The sequence below is a fragment of the Pelophylax lessonae genome (assembly GCF_965119305.1).
Source record: "Pelophylax lessonae genome assembly, chromosome: 4".
In the NCBI taxonomy this organism is placed as follows: domain Eukaryota; kingdom Metazoa; phylum Chordata; class Amphibia; order Anura; family Ranidae; genus Pelophylax; species Pelophylax lessonae.
Genome location: NC_138771.1, coordinates 345367358 through 345390551, shown reverse-complemented (window position 1 = coordinate 345390551; position 23194 = coordinate 345367358). Strand labels below are relative to the sequence as shown.

At 40.1% G+C, this 23194-nt stretch overlaps 1 protein-coding gene across 2 annotated transcripts in view; it reads left to right on the top strand.

Annotated features, from left to right (window-relative positions):
* The window catches only part of SH3RF2 (SH3 domain containing ring finger 2), a 235406-nt gene that overhangs the window by 3658 nt on the left and 208554 nt on the right, over positions 1-23194 (top strand). For both annotated transcript variants that reach the window (XM_082254246.1, XM_082254245.1), the window contains exon 2: positions 11695-12104. In XM_082254246.1, the coding sequence (XP_082110372.1) occupies positions 11727-12104 (378 nt within the window). In that variant the 5' untranslated portion in view covers positions 11695-11726. The remainder of the gene's footprint in view (positions 1-11694; positions 12105-23194) is intronic.

Genomic DNA, 23194 nt, shown 5'->3' with positions numbered 1-23194 from the left:
AGAATTGGTGAACTAGAATTATGGGCAACACTTTTTTTTTTTTTTTTGACAGAGTAAGGGAGGGTCCTGTTAGTTTGTGTTTTGCCATCCCTGTCCCATTGTGGAGATTTCCCTTCACTTCCTGCCCCATAGTCAAACAGGAAGTGAAGAAATCTCTGCAATTTAAGGGAATCCATTGGCTCCCCCCCCCTCCCCCACATCCCTCAGAACTAGTGTCCCTTCTGGAAAATTTCAGGGTGGGTTGTAAACAGGAAGGGTGTGGCCTTGGCAGGAAGGGATGGGTTATATTTAAATTAGCGGTTGCAAGAGTTTAGTCAGGCCTAGGGCAGCACAAAACCTAAATACACCACTACCATGTACAGAGGGCAAACTGTCTCCTTTTATGACAAAAATATTTACCGGATTTGTAATTGTTGTTAGGCTTTATGTAATACAACTCAAAACTAGGCTTAATGGACCAATAAATAAAATGGCAGCTTACTGTTTAGGCTGAGGGCCAGTTCACACTACAGAAAGGTAGTCTGGATGCGTTCCAAATGTGTTTCTGTATGTGCATTGTTGAAGCATTCCAGGTGGTTTTTGATGCGTTTCAGATGCATTTTTTTCTTTTTCTATTTTTTTTACAACAAATTTACGTTTTTTTTTTTTTTTTGGTGTAATGTGTTCTAGTGCATTTTGATGCGTTTTGCCGTTTTGCCATTTTCCAGGTCAGTTCCCTGTTGACTGTACTGGACCACACTGCAGTGGTGTAAACTTTGCAATTGGAATCTATATAACCTACTGTTCATGCATTTTTGATGCAGGAAAAAAAAACAATCATGTGTAGCAGGTTTTCCAGGCCTGTGGCCTGATGTGGGTCTGCCATTGTTACTGGTTACCTTTCCAGCCCATGTGAGCTGCGGCCCTGGATGTAGAGACTGAGACATGGACAACTCCGGCATCTTGGTTTTGTTGTTTTATTGTAGATAAAGGGGATGGGAGAAGGGAATGAGTGGGATACTCCTCTAGGCTTCAACTATATACACTTGGGACTTGGTTCCTGAAAAATGCTCGTTGGCGCTTCCTTGACCCCAGCCAGTGCTCACTAACTCTGCGAATACTCTGTAGCTTAATAGAAGTGCTGAATTCTTGACTCAAAGATCAAAAGATCCAGGACTGTGAAATTGTAGAAGACACTGACACTGTTACACTGCAACAAGTCACTGAATACTTTCCTCCCCCCTTGCTCTGGCTTGAGGTAGCATGTTGTAGAACTGTAAATCCCAACTGGCACACTCTGTACAATTCAGGGCCCAATAGTAGGTGCCCCCTTTAACCTTGAAATTTTCGGTACCTCTGTAATTTCAGGGTCTTCAACCTAGGTACCTCCTTTCCACTAGCTGGCACTGGATCCCAGAACCTCTTCCAGAGTGGTCTCCTTTAACTCTGTCAGACCCCCAGGGGCAATCCTCAGTACTCACGACCTGTGTAGGCTTTCCTGGGACTGGATGCCTCTCGCTTTCCGCAGGTTCTCAGCACACCGCATCCCCTCAGCGTAACTCAGCACTTTCTGGATTCTGAGGCGACACCTCAAATCATCCTCTTTCCTCAGACAGGAGGAGAGACAGCCGCACTCTCCACCCTGGGACTCTGCTCCCGTCAAAGACATTGTGTCATGTGCCACCACTAAACTTATACCCACTCCCAGGATCCTTTGCAGCACAATCTGCCTTGTGGGGTAGTTACAAGCCTGGATATGTCCCCTGATTGGGTTTCCTCCACCGCCCTATGAGAAACCTCTCACAGGAACCAGTGGGGAGACTCCCCCTTCAGCAGGCACACCTGGAAACCTGACTAAATAAATCACAGCCCTGCTGTTAGGCAGACAAGGCCCACTATACCTTTACCTAGCACCTACCCGTAGGTTGCTACACATTTATGAGATGTAGTAATGAAAAGCTATCTTTGTGAACAAACCAAAAACTTTCCAAATATTTATTTTATTTCCTGTTGCACAAAATAGCTGAACCCAGAATTTAAATTTTTGGTATAAAAAAGTTTAATGACCAGTAGTGGCATTCCCAGCAGTCTGCGTCAAAACACCTTCTATCCATTTACTGTATTATAAAATTAAATTATTTTAATAAAAATATAATATTTAAAAAAAAAAACCCTTGTGTCATATTTAGAGAGCACTGCTTTTGGTATATTGGCATTGGGGATGAGCAAAAAAATGGCCTCTTATTTATTAGCCACATTATTTTATAACGTTTTCCCACAAAAAAAACCAAAAAAAAAAAAAACCACACAATTGAAGAGAAAAATGAACCCCAGAAAAAAACAGAACTCAAAGAGAAATGAAATACCATTAACGTCTGCAGACACCCTAAAAACACACCATAAATACAGGAAAAAAGAAAGGAGTTTTGTTCAAGCAAATGTTGCCTTAGTAAAATTAGGAGTTTCTGTTTAGGTAAAATTTTGCTGACTCCAAAACCTGCTTCTCTGAAATTACTTAATTTCTCCCTAGTTAGCATATAAAAGTACATTAATGCATGCTTCTTATGTTGACAGCAGTTGCTAATTATGATGCATTGAAGGCAATTCCCTAAAACAATTTTGAATTCTATTGAAGTTGGTACATAGATAATGGATAGCCCGTCTTGTATGCCAAAATAGGTCACAATTTTAGGGTAAGGCATAAATTCCATATATCACTGATATCACTGGAATTTTCTTATAAAACCTGGTCTTGATTCAATTATTTTAACATGTTACATTCTAAAAATGAAGTTTAAACAGTTACTAAACCCACAACAGTAAAATCAGTCTGTATATGCAATAAGGCATGCTTGTTATACTCACTGTGGAACCCAAGGGGTTAATCCTCTGCATTGTGTAAAAAGGCTATTTGGTCCTGTGTGCACAGATTTTCCCCTTCTTGCATTGTCCCCATAACATGTCCGGATAAGACAAAGTTACTGGAGTCAGGCTGCACATGCTCAGTTTGGGGTGGATTGCTAGAGAGTTTTTTTTTTTTCTTGGGAGAGTGCATGTGATCAGCACAGGGCCAATCAGCACTGTCCAGAGTGTCAGGGGTTCTGCAGCCTCATAGGACAGTAAGAAGAGAATGAAAACTCCTCCTACAAGTTTTAACTAGGCACTTATAGAAGTCACAAGATTGCTATATATTGCTGATGAGAAAAGGTATTTAGCAGTTTAAATTTACTAAAATGTTGGCATTTCATATTCTGTGTACTGTGGGAGACCAGATATAGAGAATACAGGGTCCTGGGTCTAGTAACACTTTAAGGTTGTGTTAAACTTTTTTCTAGGGTAGAAAAATATTTTTCACACACATGTTAAAATCTGCACTTTTTTCCTAGAGAATTACTTTACCCCCCCTTCTCTCAAAAAAATATAAAATTAATGAAAGCAGAGGCCCTTAAAGCATTTAGGAATTATTCTTGTGCAACCTTGAAAACATGTAGCATGGCAATACAGCTTATAAATATACTCATAATCGAGCAGAAGTAAGGGCAGATTTCAAAACTTTTTTCAAAAACTCTTTTTAAATTCTTTACTCCATTTTTCCCTTCTGTGTGCTGATTTTAAATCAAGCTCAAATTATGGCTTCAACCTGACATTCTTGATCTGCAAGCTTGTTCTAGATAACTGTTTCAGAAAAAATTGAAGCCAGAGAACGCCAAGAATTTTCTGAAGGAAGTGAGCAGCCACAACTCCGTATTCCTCTTAGTGCAGGTTTCCATTAGGTAAAGAATTAAATCTCAGAATGCTTATTCTACTCCCAAAAATTACACAATCACAGACATCAGTAAAAATACTTTGCACTCAAAGAAGGGAAAGGGTTAGTGTCATGCTTACCCATAACGCGGGTGGTCAGACACTACAGCTGGCTTCTGTGTTCTTCACCTATAGCAACCCACTCTCCCATAAGGCAAGCAGGCTTACCGGTTTTCGGTTGCCCCTAGGTCTTATACACAATTCTATAGTGCATGGCCGCCATGCCGGGGCAGGCGCAAACTGAACAAAGAGAATGGGTAATTGCAGTTGGCAGACAGGCAACAGGCAAAGTGGTTCAATGACAGTCCAGGTACAAGGCAGGCAAGGTTCAGAATAGTTGGGTCAATCAATAATAATAATAACATTAAAAAAATCCCTGCTCAAAGGGACATATTTCTATATGACACTATCCATTTAAGGAAGTCCAAATACTAGTGCTGGAGCAGCTGCCACTAAATGGTGCAAACACCATACCACATGATCAGTATATTCAAAACATAATATGTGAAGTGCTCATAACAAATGATACAATCTTTACTAAAACAATGGGCATTGAGTATAAAACCAATCTATACAACCCAGTAATAAGTGACTAAAATAATTTTAGAGTTCAGAGAATATTCGATATCTGAGGTCATAAACAGGTGAATCCAAACAGCACAGCAGGTCAGACAGACAGGGAGCTTGTACGTATTACACACACTATCATAAACATGAGACTGCAGGCTTGGCTGGCTTAGATCAGGTTTGGTCTCCACCCAGAATCCGGCCACATTAATCACCTTGCAGGTGGGCAGACAGACAAGGAGAATGCCACGGCCAAAACCAGGATGCTGGAATGAGGAGCAGGAGCACTAGATGCTCCTGACAGTTAGAATCTGTTTTGGGTTTTGTTATTGTCTGTGCCTTTGTAAGATTTTTTCTCACTTACTGTAGTGTCACCAGGACAGAAAATAAAGGATAATATCCCCTAGTAGTGAGAGAGATAGTAACAAAAATAACTTTTAGATCTTCTCCATTTTTTCCAAAACCTAAAAAAAGATAATAATGCTTCAAAACTTAAAGAATTCAAATTTACTATGTTGAATATATAATTTGAACCTGAATGCTAATTTTATAATTTTCTCATTTATTTTCTGAACCCACAAACTCCTAGACTATATGGCCAACATGTGCAGACACCAAACAATCATTGCCAATTGGACATCCAATTCTAAAACCATTAGAGCCGGTTCACATTCATGCGGGTGTGGCGTTCGCATGTAATGTCGGAGCGCACTGCTCCTTCATTACATGCGATCGGCTGTGCGGTGCGAGTTTAGCCATACACTTTGTATGGCTAAATTCGCACCGCACCCGCAGCAAACACGCACAGGACCCTTTTTGGCAGCCGCATCAGGATCGGATCGCACAGCGGTTCACACTTGTGCGATCCGATCCTGTGCGAACTGCAAGATCGCACTGCGATATGCGATCAAACTGGGGATGTCGTTAAGATTACATTGACACCCCCAGCGTATCGCATATGGCAGTGTGAACTGCCGGGGGTGCGTTTGCGATGCGGGAACAGGCTGCGGATTCGCAGCCTTCCCGCATCGCATAAGTGTGAACCGGGGTTAAGCCTTACCAAGGATTTGCCACTCTTTGTGGGAGACAGCCTCCACTTTTCTGGAAGGGTACTCCACAAGATTTTGGAGTGTGCTTGTAAGTGTTTGTATACATTCAGCCAAAAGAGCATTTGTGAGATCAGGTACTGATGTTGGATGAAAACAGCTGACTTTCAATCCGCATTAGAATTCATCCCAATGGTGTTCAGTAGGGTTGAGGTCAGGACTCGCAGGAATCTATAGTTCCTCCATGCCAAACACGTTAGATCATGTTTTGTTATGTCATATATTAACATGACTTTATGCTATAGTATCATTTGAGTTCAGATGTTAACACCTAACTCAAAAGTTTTGGGTCTGCTGACACAATTTGGTGATGTTGCAAATGTATGGATACCTCAGATGGACTTGACTGGGGCAGTGGGAAGCAGTATCAGTTAGCAAATAACCATGAGGATATACTGTATATTAGATGTTCAAATTATTTAGATGGTTTACAGTTTTAAAATAATAAAAACACCCAGCCCTGGCTGGAATCCATTGTTAATTTTATTCTGGCTGATATCTTTCATACTGCTCTTTACACATGAGGATGGAATGTTTAACTTCCACTCCTTACTACTGCTGTTTCAACATGTTTTTGTGTACATCTTCTGTTCTTTTTTTTTTTTTTCTAATATTCTTTTTCCTTGATTTCATGTCAGTTGTCATCTGCAAATTCAAGCCTTTTGAAACAGAAACTTATTTATCATGTATTTTAATTATGTGTGTATGTAGTGTATATAAACATTTATAATAGGTGTGGTGCATAATTACCTGTTAGGCATACACTGGCTGCTCTCAGTTAGAACAAAGAGCAGGTGAAGTAAATACAGTTTTAATCCTGTTGATTTATGGTGCTAGACTAATGAGCCATACACACTATAAGATTTTCAGAAGACTTTTTCCTTTACATTTACCAAAACCATATAATATGAGGTCAAACCTAAACACTTTCAATTTGTATGCAATCTGGCAGGCCCTTGCACTACATAGAAAAGGTAAATCTGAAGGAAAAAGTCTTCAGAAAATCTTATAGTGTGTATGGCCCTTTAGGCTGGCCATACATGTTCAATTTTCCTTTAGATTTACCTTAAACGATGTAGTGCAAGGGCCTGCTTAATTGGATACAATTGAAAATTGTTTAGAGTAGACCTCATATTAAATGTTTTTTTGTAAATCTAAAGGAAAATTTTACAAGAGTATTGAGCATGTATGGCCAGCCTAAGGCCAGGTACACATGGGCCAAATGTCTGGAGACATTTGCCGGTTAAAAAAAAAAAAACGGGGGACATTCAGCCCATGTGTATGTCAGTCTGTCTGACAGAAGCCGGCTTCTGTCGGACGTGCCTGCTGGAAAACCAGCAGCCGAACAACTTCCGATCAGGACTCTCAGCCAATGCCAGAGAGCGCTGATCAGTGTGTTCTGGCGGGGGAAGCCCACCCCCAGTCACACTCCTCTGTCATGCGAATTGGATGCAGAGAAACCCGCATCCAATTCGCATATATGTGAACCCAGCCTTAAAGTAGAAACTTCAACTGAATCCCTTCAGTCTGTAGTGGTTCTAGTGGTGTACAAACATAATTACTGGAAAAAATAATTTCTTTATAGTGGTTTTCTATTAATTTTTTATGCCATTATTTTTGGTATCTCCTTTGTCAAAGACCTGGGCACTGCCATAGCTAAAAGTGTTTGTAAGGGCAGAATTAAAAAAAAAAAAAAACATGCAGTACAATTCGGCAATACATGCACACTTTCTTTTGTAGCATCCCTTCGAAAACACTGCAAATTCAGAAAAGTACTTAGGTGATCTGACAGAACTCCATTGTACTTCTGACTTCCACTTTTAGCTGACAGCACAGTGAGGCTGAATTACTAAAGAATCCTAACTCAGTCCATTGTGTGAAGATTCACTTCAATTATCTAATCATGTAAAAAGCAAACTCCTGTTTACTTTCAAAGTCCATTGTGTGTAGATGAAATAACAGGAATTTGCTTTTCACATGATTGGATAATTGAAGTGAATTTTATGTCATTTATTGGGTGAATTTTTTTAACTGGTTTTAGTAAATCAGCCCAAGTGCCTCTGTATCGATAAATCACTGAAGGATTGGAAGGTTTTACCCCCTTAATGACCAGGCCATTTTTTACGATACAGCACTGCGTTACTTTAACTGACACTTGCGCGGTTGTGCAACGCTGTACCCAAATAAATTTGAATTAATTTTTTTTCCCACAAATAGAGTTTTCTTTTGGTAGTATTTGATCCCCTCTGTGATTTTTATTTTTTGTACTATAAACAAAAAAAGAGCGACAATTCTGGAAAAAAAAAAAAAAAGAAATATATATATATATATATATATATATATATATATATATATATATATGTTTTACTTTCTGCTATAAAACATATCCAATATAAAAAAATTTAAAATCTAATTTTTTTATCAATTTACACGAATATGTATTCTGATACATGTTTTTCCCTAAAAAATCCCAATAAGTGTATATTGATTGATTTGCACAAAAGTTATCGCGTTATCGCGTCTACAAACTAGGGGATAGATTAGTGATTTTTAGCAGGACTGCGACATTGCGGTGGACAGATCAGACACCTAACGGATGCTTTTGGCACTTTTGAAGGGACCAATGACATTATTACAGTAATCAGTGTTAAAAATATGCACTCTTACTGTACTAATGACACTGGGGTGATCAAAGGGTTAAGTGTGCTCCTAGGGAGTGCTTTCCAACTGTTTGAGGGATATACTCAAAAGAGGAACATGGAGATCTGTGTTCCTGAATAGCATGTGTCATCTATGTTGTATTCTGAATAAAATATTGAAATTTGAAACTTCCACATCAGTGCATTCTGTTTTTATTCACAATTTGTACAGTGTCCCAACTTTTTTGGAATTGGGTTTGTAGATTACTAAGAAAATCAGGAGAGCAGATGAACCATAGGCAAAACTTTTTTTTCATTTTAGATTAAGGGGGAGTTATATAGGTAGATAGTTACACAGTTAGTCTGGCTGAAAAAGGACACAAGTCCATCTAGCTCAACCAGTTGCAGTTACACACTGTGTGAGAGCTGATTTTTTTCTACTAAAATAACAAAAATATTATACTTACCTGCTCTGTGCAGTGATTTTGCACAGAGCAGCCCAGATCCTCCTCTTCTCGGTCTCTGGCTGAAGCTCCACACCCCTCCCTACTGATGAGTGCCCCCATAGCAAGCAGCTTGTTCCTCCCCGCCCCCTCTCTTTCCTGGTTGGCTAACTGAGTTTGATTGACAGCAGTGGGAGCCAATGGTGTCACTGCTGTGTCTCAGACAATCAGGAGAGAGAGTACCGGACAGCCAAGGCACTTGTGGACATCGCTGGCTAGAGATGCAGACCAGGTAAGGATTGGGGGGGCTGAGGGGGGCTGCTGCACACAGAAGGCTATTTATCCTAGTGCATAGAATGCATTAAGATAATAAAAAAAAAAACTTTTGACTTTACAACCACTTTAATGGCATCCCAGTCTTAGTCCGTAGGGTTCAATATTGAGTTGGCCCACCCTTTGCAGCTATAACAGCTCCAACTCTTCTGGGAAGGCTGTCCACAAGGTTTAGGAGTGTGTCTATGGGAATGTTTGACTATTCTTCCAGAAGCCCATTTGTGAGGTTAGTCACTGATGTTGGACGAGAAAGTCTGGCTCGCAGTCTCCGCTTTAATTCATTCTGAATGTGTTATACCGGGTTGGGGTCAGGACCAGTCAAGTTCCTTCACCCTAAACTCACACATCCATGTCTTTATGGACCTAGCTTTGTGCACTGGTGCGCAGTCACGTTGGAACAAAAACGGGCCATCCCCAAACTGTTCACGCAAAGTTGGGACCATGAAATTGTCCAAAAAGTCTGGGTATGCTGACGACTTAAGAGTTCCCTTCACTGGAACTAAGGAGCTCAGCCCAATCCCTGAAAAACAACCCCACACCATAATCCCCCCTCTACCAAATAATCTGGACCAGTGCACAAAGCATGGTCCATAAAGACATGGATGAGCAAGTTCGGGTCGGAGGAACTTGACTGGCCTGGACAGAGTTCTGACCTCAACCCAATAGAACACCTTTGGGATGAATTAGATGGAAGCCTGACTTCACAAATGCGCTTCTGGGAGAATGGTCAAACATTCCCATAGACACACTCCGAAACCTTGTGGAAAGACTTCCTAGAGGAATTGAAGCTGTTATGGCTGCAAAGAGTGGGCCAACTCAATATTGAACCCTACAGACTCAGCCCCTGTTTACATCGGGGCGATTTGACATGTCAAAACGCACGTCAAATTGCAGCCTATTGGCGGCAACTTTGTGGCGTCGCACCGATTTCCAAAAGTAGTTCTTGCGCTACGTTTACTCTTTAATAATACTCTTTGTAATTGAGGCATTTTCCCAAGTGTTTTACCTCAGACAAGAATCAGCCCGGTATCTTTAGTTTTTATGTTTTATTTGGAACTTGGATAGGAGAAGGGATGAGTGGGATACTTCAACTAGAACTATGCACAATAGGCAGGGACGACTTGAATAGATTCTGGTTAACGCTGAGTAACGCTAAAAATTGAGCTAGTCACGGCTAGGCCGCTGCTTCACTTTGCCCTTGGCTGTGAAAGGTTTTGCTTAAGCTTCCTGAGGTAAACTCTATCCTGAGTCAAGCTGTACTCTGAGGTAGACTGTACTGCTGAACAACTTCAGGGCTCTTCCTGGTGCCCTCTTTATCCCTATCTTCAGGGTTTAACCACTTGGCACCCCCTTTACTGTAACACTCTGAGTGAGCTGGCTCCTTGATCCCCTGACTTCTCTGGAGTGGTCCCCTCTCTTAGGCAGACCCTTAGGTAGATCCCTCAGTACTCACGATACTGTTTTTCCCAAAGTCCTCTGTCCAACAGCTCGACTGGTCAGCACACTGGATCCTCTGCAGCCCAGCTCCACTCCTGGTCCCTAGGCCGACCGCCTGGACCACCTTCCTCACTCTGCAGGAGGAGAGACAGCCATCCACCTCCTTCTGGGACTTTGCTCCCGCCAAAAGACACCCTGTCACATGCTCCCTCCGTATTTTTGGCCAATCCCAGGATGCATTGCAGCAATGCCCTCCCACTGGGACTGCCATAAAACACGATGTGTCACTGGCTGGGTTTCCTCCACTATCCAACAAGCTCCCTCATTGGACACAGTGGGGACACTCCCTCAGACCCAGTGAATCACACCTAGAAACACAAGACAGGAACAACTAACAGATCAGGCTCTCCTAATGAGCAGAAAGAGCCACTTAATGCATTATCCTAGAACCTACTTAAGAGGGTGCTCTATATATATATATATATATATATATATATATATATATATATATATATGTATATATATATATTCACATACAGTACATACACATACTGTACACATATATACACATGCTGTACATACACACACACACACACACACACACATCTACAATCCCATATATACAATCCTATACCAACAGTTGATCAGGAGAAAGACAACGAAACCCCAATAAAAGTAACTTTGTCCCTTTGGAAAGATTTCCCATAGCCAAAACTGGAAGTGGGAGAAAAATCCCTGCAAATAAGGCAATCCCTTGTGCCCCCCAGGTCATCAGAACTAGTGTCTCCATTGGAAGATTTCCCTACCATTACTTTTCTGGGGACAACCATAAATTTGGGATTTTCTTTTACTTTCACTTTCAATGATAATGGTAAACAAGAGAAATAAAGAGGATGAATCTCCCAAGACAGCAAATAAAACTTATTAGGTTTTCTAATCCATCTCCACTTGTCCAAAATCGAAAGAAAAGTTTTGCCTTTAGTTATACTTTAAATACAGTACATAAAGATTGCTGCGTTTTATGGCCATAGAAAATACTAGGGCTGCTGATTTCTACATTACCTCTGTGCTGCAAGGAACATGTACTTGTGGCATAGTGTTTCTACAAAGCACAGCTCTGATCCTGACAGGCACACGAAGAGAAAGCAGCAGCGTTTTATAAATTCTTTTGTATTTGTGAATCACAAATGACTCACTTGAAACTAAGCTATAAAACTAAGGTGCACATCTGCAAAGTGTCTCATGAGGAATGGCTTTATAGTGCACGATAACAACTCCTTCATATCCCATAGCGATTGACTTCCTATTTCAAGAATTATTAGATCTACATAGTGAATTGAGCACCTGATCTGTTTGTATTTATTTCTTTATTTATTTTTATGGCAGGATATATTGATGTGATCTTCTGATCAACCAACATGGATGATTTGGTCATTCTTGATCTCCTGGACTGCCCGGTGTGCTTGGGAAAATTGGATGCTACTGCGAAGGTGTTGCCATGTCAGCATACCTTCTGTCAACCATGCTTGCAGCGGATTCTGAAAGCTAAAAAAGAGCTAAGGTGTCCAGAATGCAGGACCCCAGTACATTGCAGCATAGAAGAGCTGCCAGCAAACTTGTTGTTAGTACGCCTACTGGAAGGTATAAAAAATGGGAAAGGCCTGATGAGAAAAAATTCCTTTCAAAGAATGGGAGGGCTTTTTGCCCAGGACTCCTTCAGAAGGACTCGTGAGCAGAAATCAAACCATGAATCAAACTACAGGCTGTTTCCAAAGAAAAGGATGCCTTTGGAAGGGGTAAGAAGCACCATGCATCTGTTTTCTGAAACTGAAATGTTTTAAAATTCTATTATATGTGTCTCGGTTGTAAGAAAATGTCATAGCGATGACTGTAACTGCATTATGGCAAAGCTATTTGTGGCTTTTCCTCATTATGTCAAATACCTTTTGTATATAATATTCCTGCTTTCACATAGAATGTATAGATATCAGTGAGTTGAAAAGCATACATTGGGCACTTGTCAATTTTTAAAAATGTCAAATAGATGTTGGAGTGTTTTCGATTTAAAATGAAAATTCAGAATTACAACTTGTAACTTACATTTTACATGTAGAGGTGTATGGCTTGGTGGACATACCGGCGGCCTGTTTCCTATACTGCATTGTTACAGGGCTTTCCTTTTTTTTATCTGAGGCTGTTATTTAGCTTTAGGGCATATTATTTGTAGAATTCATGCAAACATATTATTCATGGTGACATGTAGTGCTTTGTATGCCAATGAAACTATTATTTGTAAAGCATTCACCTGTATAACACCCTATATGTGTGTTTGTTGCCTCATTTAGATTGGCTTCACACAGTTGCGTTGCAGTAATGTGCAGTAAAAAAATATAATGTAGAACTATGGACTTTAAGGATTCTTCAGCACCCAGTACTTCCAAAAATGTTGGATGCCTGGTCCCCTCTAAACTCTGTGGTTCCGTATACTGACTAATATATCAGTACAGGACAACATAGGGGGTGTAGGGGACAGCAGATGGATCCACAGCCTGCAACATGGCATTAGACATACCCAAAAGTGTGATGAATGCAGAAGATTCCTTTGCAGTTGTAGCTTTTCAACAGAGTAAAGGTTAATGAGGCGAGTGGAAATACAGGTGAGTATTAAGTTCTTTCTTTACAGGCAGCCAGAGGTACCTTAGGACTGGCGACACATTACGTTCTGACTGTACAAACTCATTTATATTTGGCCTATCTGATAAAAACCAAATGGATTGTTTAATTTAGGTTCTAACACCACATATTATCAGTAAATAAAGGGTGTTCTACAATCAGATTGTAAAGTATACAACCAGAATATGGATCTTCTAATCACAATATAGTAACCATTATTTACAGCAGTGTTTCTCAATCTTTTCTCAGTCAAGACACCCTTTTAAATTATGGACAATCTTGAGGCACCCTTTTAAATTATGGACGATCTCGAGGCACCCTTTAAAATTATGGACATTTTCGAGGCACCCTTTTAAATTATGGACAATCTCAAGGAACCCCTTTAAATTATGAACAATCTCCAGGCACCCTTTTAAATTATGGACAATCTCAAGGAACCCCTTTAAATTATGAACAATCTCCAGGCACTCTTTTAAATTATGGAAAATCTCGAGGCACCCTTTTAAATTATGGACAATCTCGAGGCACCCTTTTAAATTATGGACAGTCTCGAAGCACCCTTTAAAATGATGGACAATCTCGAGGCACCCTTTTAAATTATGGACAATCTCAAGGCACCCAATTCCAAAATGTAAAAACTATTCCAATAGTTTTACATAACCTAGCAAAATCCACACACAGTACTCCCAATGTTAGAGGTGATTTATTCTTCTAAAACAAATACACCATTGCAAACTGGTACTGACTAGTATTCCAATGTTTCTCTTCTCATTTATTTTTTTCCATCAGTGCTGACAGAGAGGGGCAGAGGAGGGTCAAAAAAAGATGCTGTATAGTTGACCGGCATCCACCTTATCATCCAATGATGAAATTGGTTGTTAGGATGCTGGCAGCTATAAGGTCGTAATGGTGTACAATAAAAACCTGTGGCTTTGTGTTACTTAAAGCCAGGCTTCATCCACTCGCTGGCTTGTCTATAGTTTTTGGGGAATTTTTAGGCATTTTGCCAAGCCACCCCTGAAGAGACCTCAATGCACCCCAGCCTGATTTACACCATTGATATTAACTATAATCCATTGAGGCCAGCTGGTTAATTCTTACAAATCCTGCTTCAGTACAAAATGGCTACCACCAGTGGAATAATTGATGCACTTTAAAGTGTAAGCAAAACCTTTTTTGGTACTTGTACCTACAGGTAAGCCTATAATAAGGCTTACCTGTGGGTACAGTGAATATCTCCTGCAAGGTTTAGGAGATATTCTTACTGCAGTGACATCACTGTTCCGTCCCTTCAGAGCTTGGTGCCGTGGTTCGTGACTTCCACGTGCATGCCACTCAGACGGCTGAATGATGTGGACCCAGGAGGATGACCAGGTGAAGATGACAGAGAGGCACTTGAGGGCTTTGTTTTAAGGTAAGTCTTGCCTAATGTGCTTGTATGCGATGCATACTAACATATTATCCCTTAACCTTGCTGGGTTTAAAAAATAAAATACATTTTGGAACGGTTTACTACTGCTTTAAGAGGCTGTCACTTTGTCCTTTTAAGGCAAAACAACATGTTCTATGTAAGAACCTCCCATCCAGTGATACTAAAGCCTTGTACACACGCACCGATTGTTGGCCGACGGATCGGCCGTCTTTTGTCCAGTGTTGTTGTGTTGGTTGAAATGTGCTCTAGACTGCACACGAATTTTGTCGGCCAACAACAACCAACTGCAGAAGTGATGTCATGTGATGGTTGACTTTCCGTGTGTTTTTTCTTCTCTGAGCATGCCCAGTCTTGATCATCACATTTTTGTCGGCCGAAATCTGTACTGACTGAGGAATGGCCAATAAAAATTTTATAGCATGCACACCAGATTTTGTTCGGCCAAAAAGTCGGAGTCGGTTGTCGGAAGCATCATACTAACAACCCGACAATCGGCCGATCGGACGTTGGCCGAAAATTTACGGCCAACAATCGGTGCGTGTGTACGGGGCTTAACCCTTGCCACGTTCCCCAGCTCTTCCATTTTTATGTGTCCTTAGCCTGGGTAAGCTCCATGTCAGGTGGTGTCCAAGCATACACAGACATGACTGTATATAAACTCCAACAATAAATGTTATTTGCTCCCTTTTGGTCTGTTAATGATCGTGTTGAACATATTTTATTGTTATCTGTTTGACAAGTGCAAAAAAAATAGCTGTTTATGTAATCAGAAATCTTGTGAGCGGATATCTTCCTGTGCTCTTTGGGGTTGATTTATGAAAGACAAATAGGCTGCTCACTTTGTAAGGGAATTTTTTCCAGAGCTTAATGTGTGAAGTTTCACTTTTTAAAGAATACCCAACAACATGCAAAGAAAATGTAAAAAAAAAAATGCATTTTTGCTTGCACATGATTAGATAATGGAAGTCAGCAGGCTTTCACCTTCTCAGATAGCAAGCAATTGAGCTGCAAGTTTGAAAATGACTTGCTAGACTTTCCAGGCTTCACAAGTTTGTTGCACAATTGCAGCAAGTCTGCATTGCATGACTCCAGATCAACTTTCTTTGCAAACATTCTGCAAGTCTGCTGCAAGTTCTGGTTCAGTTATGTTGTGCAATAGTCATCCCACCACAGGGGTCACTGTGGCTGAATTTTCATGGTGTAGACTTGCAGAGCTCTTGCTGTAGACTTACCACTGCAACTTTGCTCTTGCTAGAGACTTGCCACGCAAAATTTGCTACAAATTGGAAAAGTGTCATCTAGAAATTGTGCTTCAAGTGCTCTGCAAGTGTACAACTTGCCAGTAAAAATGTACAGACTTGCAATTCAACACTGCAATAAATGTGTGGCAATTTATCCTTGCTATCTGGGTTATTCTTTATACCTAAACTCTGGGAGAAAATTCCTTGCAAAGTGCAACTTCCCTTGCAAAGAAAACAGTCTGTTTTGTTTGCCTTTTGGAAAACGAACTCCTTTACCCAAGGCCTGTTATCAGTTAGCATTGTTCCCTGCTATCTGTTTGCTATCCCTGCTATAGAGAAGAGGTAGGTGTTATGTAGTCATAACACACTCCCTGTCCTAGGGTGACAACATTGCTCAGTATGGTTGTCACCATAGGACAAGAAATGTGTTAATGGCAGGATTACTAGTGTAAAGTAAAGGAAAAAAGTATGAAAAAATAAAACGAAGGCAGTCACCATATCTAAGGACTTGTATGCTGCAATACTATCAATTTTTGCTCTTGGGTTTAGATACAATTCTTCCTTTTGTGCTTGGGTCTGGTGATTGGCAGCTCAGGCCAGAGCACTGCCTCCTGGGTCACATGCTCCATCATACCTGGAAGCTCTGGGCAAAAGGGACTTGTTCTATTTAAACTGTGAGCAGATTAATGTTCTCTACAAAACCATATGGTATTCGAAGATACACAGCCCATTAAGCTCCTAATGACGCGTTTGACGTGAAACGGCCGTAGAGCTATTACTTCAATGCTTAAGGTCCAGCCATCACTCCATACTTGAAGTGGTGGCTTTTGATGTGAGTCCTTTCTTTTATCATTGTTTTTTATCCAATTTACACTGTACTGGCTTGTCAGATGTGTTTTATTACATTTTTATTTTCGTACTACACCATGGGCCTTTTGTTTTTATTTAAACTCTCTCATATGGCATGTTGAGCAATCCACTCTGTTGGAGGAAAATCTCGGTATTTGATATCATCGGGTCCAGGCTTTCCAAGATCATGAGTTCTATGGATACATACTGTACCTTATTGCTGTCTTATAACTTAGACAGCATTGGGCTCTGGTGAGTTTGCAATTTGCCTATACGGTGGAGGATACATCTGCATGTGTGACCATAATGGCTTATTACTGCACTGGGACACTTTAAATTAGTACCTGAATGAACTTTTCCTTTGAACCTGTTTTTTTCAGTTGTTTAGGCATATTTTATATCCCGTTATATCCTGTCATATTTTATATATATTTTGTGCACTTTAATGCTTTTGCACCTTATTGTCCTTTTAAGCGCTGCAATATTTGCATATAAGTTTATTCAATGTATTTATCAATGAGTATATTGTGTGAACCTTAACTAAGTAGAACATTCAGAGGAATCTCTTACCTGTTCACACACAGCAAGACAAGCAATCTACGTCATGTCTGACATTGAATACAGCCAGAGTGTGTTTGGTTTGGCTTATACATCAGAGCGCTGGCACTATTTAACAATATTGTGTTTTGTACATGTTAGTACTAGGTCTGTCAAAATACCTGGGTTTTTAAACTAAAGATTAATTTTTCTATCAGTTGATTGTAAATTCAGTGAGAAAGGGTGATGTTCTATAATTTGTTTAGTCAAATTAAAATGTTATTTAGCTGTGACTGGGCATGAATCGTGATCAGTTTACTGAACGCATTCTTTGTTGAGTTGCTAATATACTGTTGTACTGAATTCTGTAATTATTCATTCTGCACAACCAAAACCTCACATTTTATACACAAAATAAATAATTTTAAAGAAGAACTCTAGGCAGATATAAAAGACACAAATTATTGAAGGTCTGTAATAATTAATACATCAATAAATATATTTATAAATGCAAGTAGTGGAAGTACCTGACTTTGACTTGATATCAGCCGCTCTCACTGGCGGTACAGCAGGGCTGAAAAGTGAGATGCAGCACAAGTGTCTCAAGTGCTGACAAGAAACATGCTTCTAGAAAGAATACTCCCATACTCAAAAAGCCCTCACTGGACACCACCAGCCTGAATGACTTAGGACCCACGTCATTGCCCCCATTCACTTCTAAACTTCACGCTTAGTCTGTAACCATTTTAATTCCTACCTCATTGAAAATATTGTTCTTTGACCCCTTACAGTCTGGCTTTCGCTCACAGCACTCCACAGAACTACTAAAACTCACTAATGATTTACTAACTGCTCAAACCAATGGCCACTGCTCCATATACCTACTACTTGACCTCTCTGATTCTGATATCGCCTTAGATACTTTTGACCATGCGTTCCACCTCAAAACTCTCTTGGCCTCCAAGATTCTGCTCTATCCTGGTTCTCTTCCTACCTATCACAGCTCTCCTTCGGTGTTAGCTACCACTGTGTCTCCTCCTCTCAATTTCCTCTTTCTGTAGGGGTACCCCAAGGCTCTGTTCTTGAACCCCTTCTCTTCTACACCTTCTCCCCCTGGTCATTTGATAACCTCACATGGCTTTCAATACCACCTCTATGCCGATGACACCCAAATCTATCTCTCTACTCCTCATTCCTTCAGTCTCCTCTCCCATTATTAATTTACTAACTGACATATCAGCATGGATGTCGCACCACTTCTTTAAACTAAATCTCTTTAAAACCGAGCTCATAATTTTCCCTCTTCCGCTTCCCCCCCTCTATGGCTTTTCTATCAAAATCAAAAATTGCAATGCCACCATCAATTCCTCCCCTTATGCCAGGGAACTAGGTGTAATCCTAGACTCTGACCTGTCCTTTCAGCCCCAAATCCAATTATTGTCAAAAGCTTGTAGACTTCACCTCCATAACATCTCTAAAATTTGTCCTTTTTAACTAATGAAACCACTAAGCTACTCATTCACTCCCTTGTTATCTCTCGCCTTGCACTAGTAGGCCTACCTCTCCAAAGACAATCCCCTCTTCAGTCTATCATGAACCCTGCTGCCAGACTCATCTACCTCATCAACTGCTCAGTGTGTGCCACCCCTCTACACCAATTCTTACACTGGCTTCTGCTCGCCCAGTGAAATAAATCTTATCTCCAAATATCACCCAAACCATCCTCTCCGCACCTCTCAAGACTTCCTTCTCTTAAGCTTCCTTGTCTCCTCCTCCCATGCTGGTCTCCAGGACTTCTCCAGAGTCTCTCCCATCCTTTGGAATCCTATGCCTCAATCTATCTGGCTATCTCCTACTCTGGCTGCCTTCAGGTGATCCGTGAAAAATCATCTCTTCAGGGAAGCCTTTTACGCCTCTAACTGATCTCTTCCATTTGCTCATTCCTCAAAGTTACAACCTTTTGCACCACTTGCCCCATCCTATTAAATTGTATGCTGTTCTGAGCAGGGCCCTCTTAACCCTCATGTATTTTATTTATTGTAACAGTATTGTCTCTCTTTTATATGGTAAAGCTTCACAATATGAGGGCAGACAATACAGTTACAATACAGTTTAATACAGGAGAAGTCAGAGGGCCCTGCTCATTAGAGCTTACAATCTAAGAGGGAGGGTCAAGTGATACAAAAGGTAATAACTGTGGGGGTGAGCTGATAGAGAAAATAAGAGTACAGTTGTTAGGTGTTATTTAAATGATATGTCTTTTTGCAGCAGGGTATAGACATTTCATATTCTCTAATTTCTCTCCTGGATTTGTTGCAGTAGTTTTCCCTCCAGTTCCAGTCACAGGATCAACTCAAGGCATCTTCAGGGGAAGCTTTACAAAAAGGAGAAATGTATCCATGAGATGCCTTATACAATTTCCTAAGGGGGGGATACGCAAAAATGGGTTGAGGTGACGGTATAAGACTACTTTATTAAACCTAGGTCTCATTTATCTAAGTATCTAGCAATAATTTTGTTGCCAATTGTGTCGTATAAATAGGGCTGGTTCTCAAATGAGTCAAGGCACTTTTGAGTAATTGCTCTTTAAATTTGCATTTGAGTAATTTATCTTTACATTCCTATGTGGATATACAGTACTTATAGATTAAAATACAAAGGGTACATGTTGGGCATTTTAAGATTAATCTGTTAAATTCTTTTTTTTTGCTGCTGGTCTGGAGATCAATCATCTGCTGGTGCCTGCACACATATTCACCTTGTTTTCGTAATGGCCAGAGAGCACCACTTTCTGGGGTGCAATAGAATAAAAAATACTTATTTATTTATTTATTTCATTTTGTCACTTTGCACTAAGAGGCAGTGCAGCACTATATCATACTTTACAAAAAAATACAACCATACTTCATGGTCGCATGGTTTGCCTACCGCTTTCCACCATCTTGCTGATAATGCGACTAGTTATATTTGTAGGCCAAAAGAAAGCTGTAGATGGCGGACAGTAATAGGCTACACTTGGAAAATACAAGCTCTATATTACATTTGAAGTTCGCCACCTAAGTTTGGTGCAGGGGAGGAATGAGAAGGGTATGATGGCACCCAGAATTTAGAGAAAAGAATTGGTAGAAGGTGGCCAGTGTGTGCAGATGTGTGCAAACGGTAGAAAGGTGGCCGGTATATGCAAGAGAGGAGTGTCCATGGTATGACAGCGGGCAATATGTGCAGCAGAGTGCCTGAGGGTAAGATGGCTATATGTATTTGCAGGAGAGGACATGTGCATGGAGGCAGTTATTTTCACTCATTACATACAGTATACAGTATATTATAGACTAAAATCCCTGCTTAGTTCTGCAGAACAGTCATAGGTGTGCACAGCCTATTGCATTAGGATGTGTACCCTAAAGCTCATACACAAACGTGTATGTGTGTGAGTCTGCATATATATGTCACTTGTCTTATAGCAGAGCCACTAAGAGGGAGATTTTTCCCATCTTCCCGCTGGCACACAGAGCGATAATGTTAATGCACATTGTTAATGTTGTCTTATGGCAGAGCCGCTAAGAGGCAGATCTTCCCCATCTTCCCGCTGGCACACAGAGTGATAATGTTAATGCACATTGTTAATGTTGTCTTATGGCAGAGCCGCTAAGAGGGAGATCTTTCCCATTTTCCCGCTGGCACACAGAGCGATAATGTTAATGTCACAATGTTAATGCATCAGGGTGTGCCCAGTGATTGTGCTTTTATGTTGCACTCACTTGCTGCAAGTCTGTCAGGCTTATCCTGTAAGCTAAGCAGCTGAAACAGTTGGCAAAACCGCACATGGTACATATTTTACTATGTATAATTTAATGCCAAATCGCTAAAGTAATAGTTTGGAAAATTCCCATTTGAAATCATACAGATATTCAAACAAATGATTGTTTTTCCAGATATAGTGAAATGACAGATACGGCAGTCAGACAGGTAGCAGCTATGTCCAGGCTATGAAGAATGACTTTGCATTCTCAAATAGGTAAAATAATTCATATGTATGATTCTCATCCTGGGGATGTTACTAGTGCTTTTAAGCATAAAATTAATTTTACTGAATGACTAGTTTTAAAATACAGCCTTTTAGTGTAATATCATGTGCTCAACTCTAAGTGTGAAGGAAATCTTCCACAGCTTATTTCATACATTCTCAAAGTGGCCTCTCTCTCTCTCTCTCTCGCTCTCTCTTTCAAAAGCAATAATAACAGTCATTTTAGCTGATCTGTTCTCTGAGGAGATTTGGACAAGGCTTGTGAAGCAATAAATGTATAGTAGGCGTCATGACAAGTGTAGCTCATACATTTTTCATCATTTAATTGTATGAGCAAAAAAAATGTCATACAGTACTGGGCCAGTATAGTAATAACCATAAGAGTGGGTGATATAGCTGCTTTCGGGAGGGCTAAGCTATGTGGGGCCTTAGCTGTCACCCCACTGTACAGCTGTAGGGAATTTCAATTTTTTTTTGCCAGTGTTCTATCAGAATACCGCTACCTACCAGATGCTGCAACCAGAAGTGACGCTCAGGCGGGAAAAACTTACTGCGCATGCGCCATGCCTTCCAACATAGCTGCCATGCGTTCCAATAGGTTTCCTAATGTGACAGAACATGAAGCAGCGGCAGACATCTTCTTACACCCATGCAAGTCTTCAATTTTACATTTATTTTAGCAGTAAACTCACCTTATAGACTGAAATAGACTATTTCACCGACACCAAGTGAAATAGTCTATTTCACTATATAATCAGTTCATCGCTGAACAGTGAGGGGTGTACCAAGATGGCCGTCACCACCTTCGGCCTGCAGGTTTCTCTCTATATTTACTATATTACAATAATAATAGAAATGTAATACTGTTATTCAGTCTATAAGGTGAGTTTACTGCTCAGATAAATGTAAAATTCAAGACTTGGGTGGGTGTAGGAAGATGTCCGCCGCCGCTTCGTGTTCTGTCACATTAGGAAACCAATTGGAAAGTTGCCATGTTGTAACACATGGCGCCTGCGCAGTAAGTTGTTCTCGTCCGAACGTCACTTCCGGTTGCAGAATATGATAGGTAGTGGTATTCTGATAGAACTCCAGCAATTAGTTAGAAAATTTCAGCTTTAACTCCTTGCTGACAAGTGTATGTGACCTCACAGAAGTGGGTCTTTATCCTTGGGGCTGCAATCATACGAAGCTGTGTTTGTGCTGAGAGTGTGCTGCACAGCACACTCATCAAAAGCTCTGGGTCTGCTTCTAACAATCGGGAACCAGGAGGCCTAGTTCCTGATCACCTGATAGTTTTGATAGCCTCTGACTAGCTATCACATTCATCAGTCACTGTACAGCCTGCCCCTGTGTGTTTTCTCCTCTTGAGTGGAGAAAAAGATACATTGTATCTTTTTTTCTTCTTGCTAGAGGAGAAAAATGTTTTAAAAGAAAATGTGTGTAAAAAAAATAAGAATAAAAAAATAAAAAATAAATCTAGATCCGAATTTGATCTAGGTCCATGCCAAGGTTAGAGCTCGGGTCAATTTTAGGTTTAAAGTCATGGTCAGTCAGAGGTCGGGTCAGTGTATTTTTAGGTAGGATAAACATTTTTTTTTTATAATTTAGTATCAGTCACAGCTTGTTTTAGGTAAGTTAAAAAAAGCAAAATGCACTCTACTGTTTTTTGGCCCTACTATGGGTGCAAACAATAAATAATCTACACATATTAGATATTGCTGCAGTTGTTAGAAGTGGGAGATTTTTTTTTTTTTTTGGCTTCTTCTTTGGTGGTAGATTATCGTAATAGCAAGAAATATACAGCTAAATTTAAAAATGTTTTTTTTTACTGTTTTGTGCACGTTTTTGTTTTATAATAAAAAATTAGGATATATTGTCATTTACCACTAAATAAAAGCCGTTATTAGAAGTGGGATATTTTTTTTTTTTTTTTTAGCTTCTTCTTTGGTGGTAGGTTTTTGTAATAGCGTGAAATATACAGCTACATTTTAAAAAAAAAAATGTTTTCTTTTACTGTTTTGTGCCAGTTGTACTTTCATATTAAAAAAATAGAAGAGCTATCCATTGTCCCTTACCACTAAATTGCCATGGAATAATTTTAAAATAAAAAGATTGCAGTGCTCAAAAACC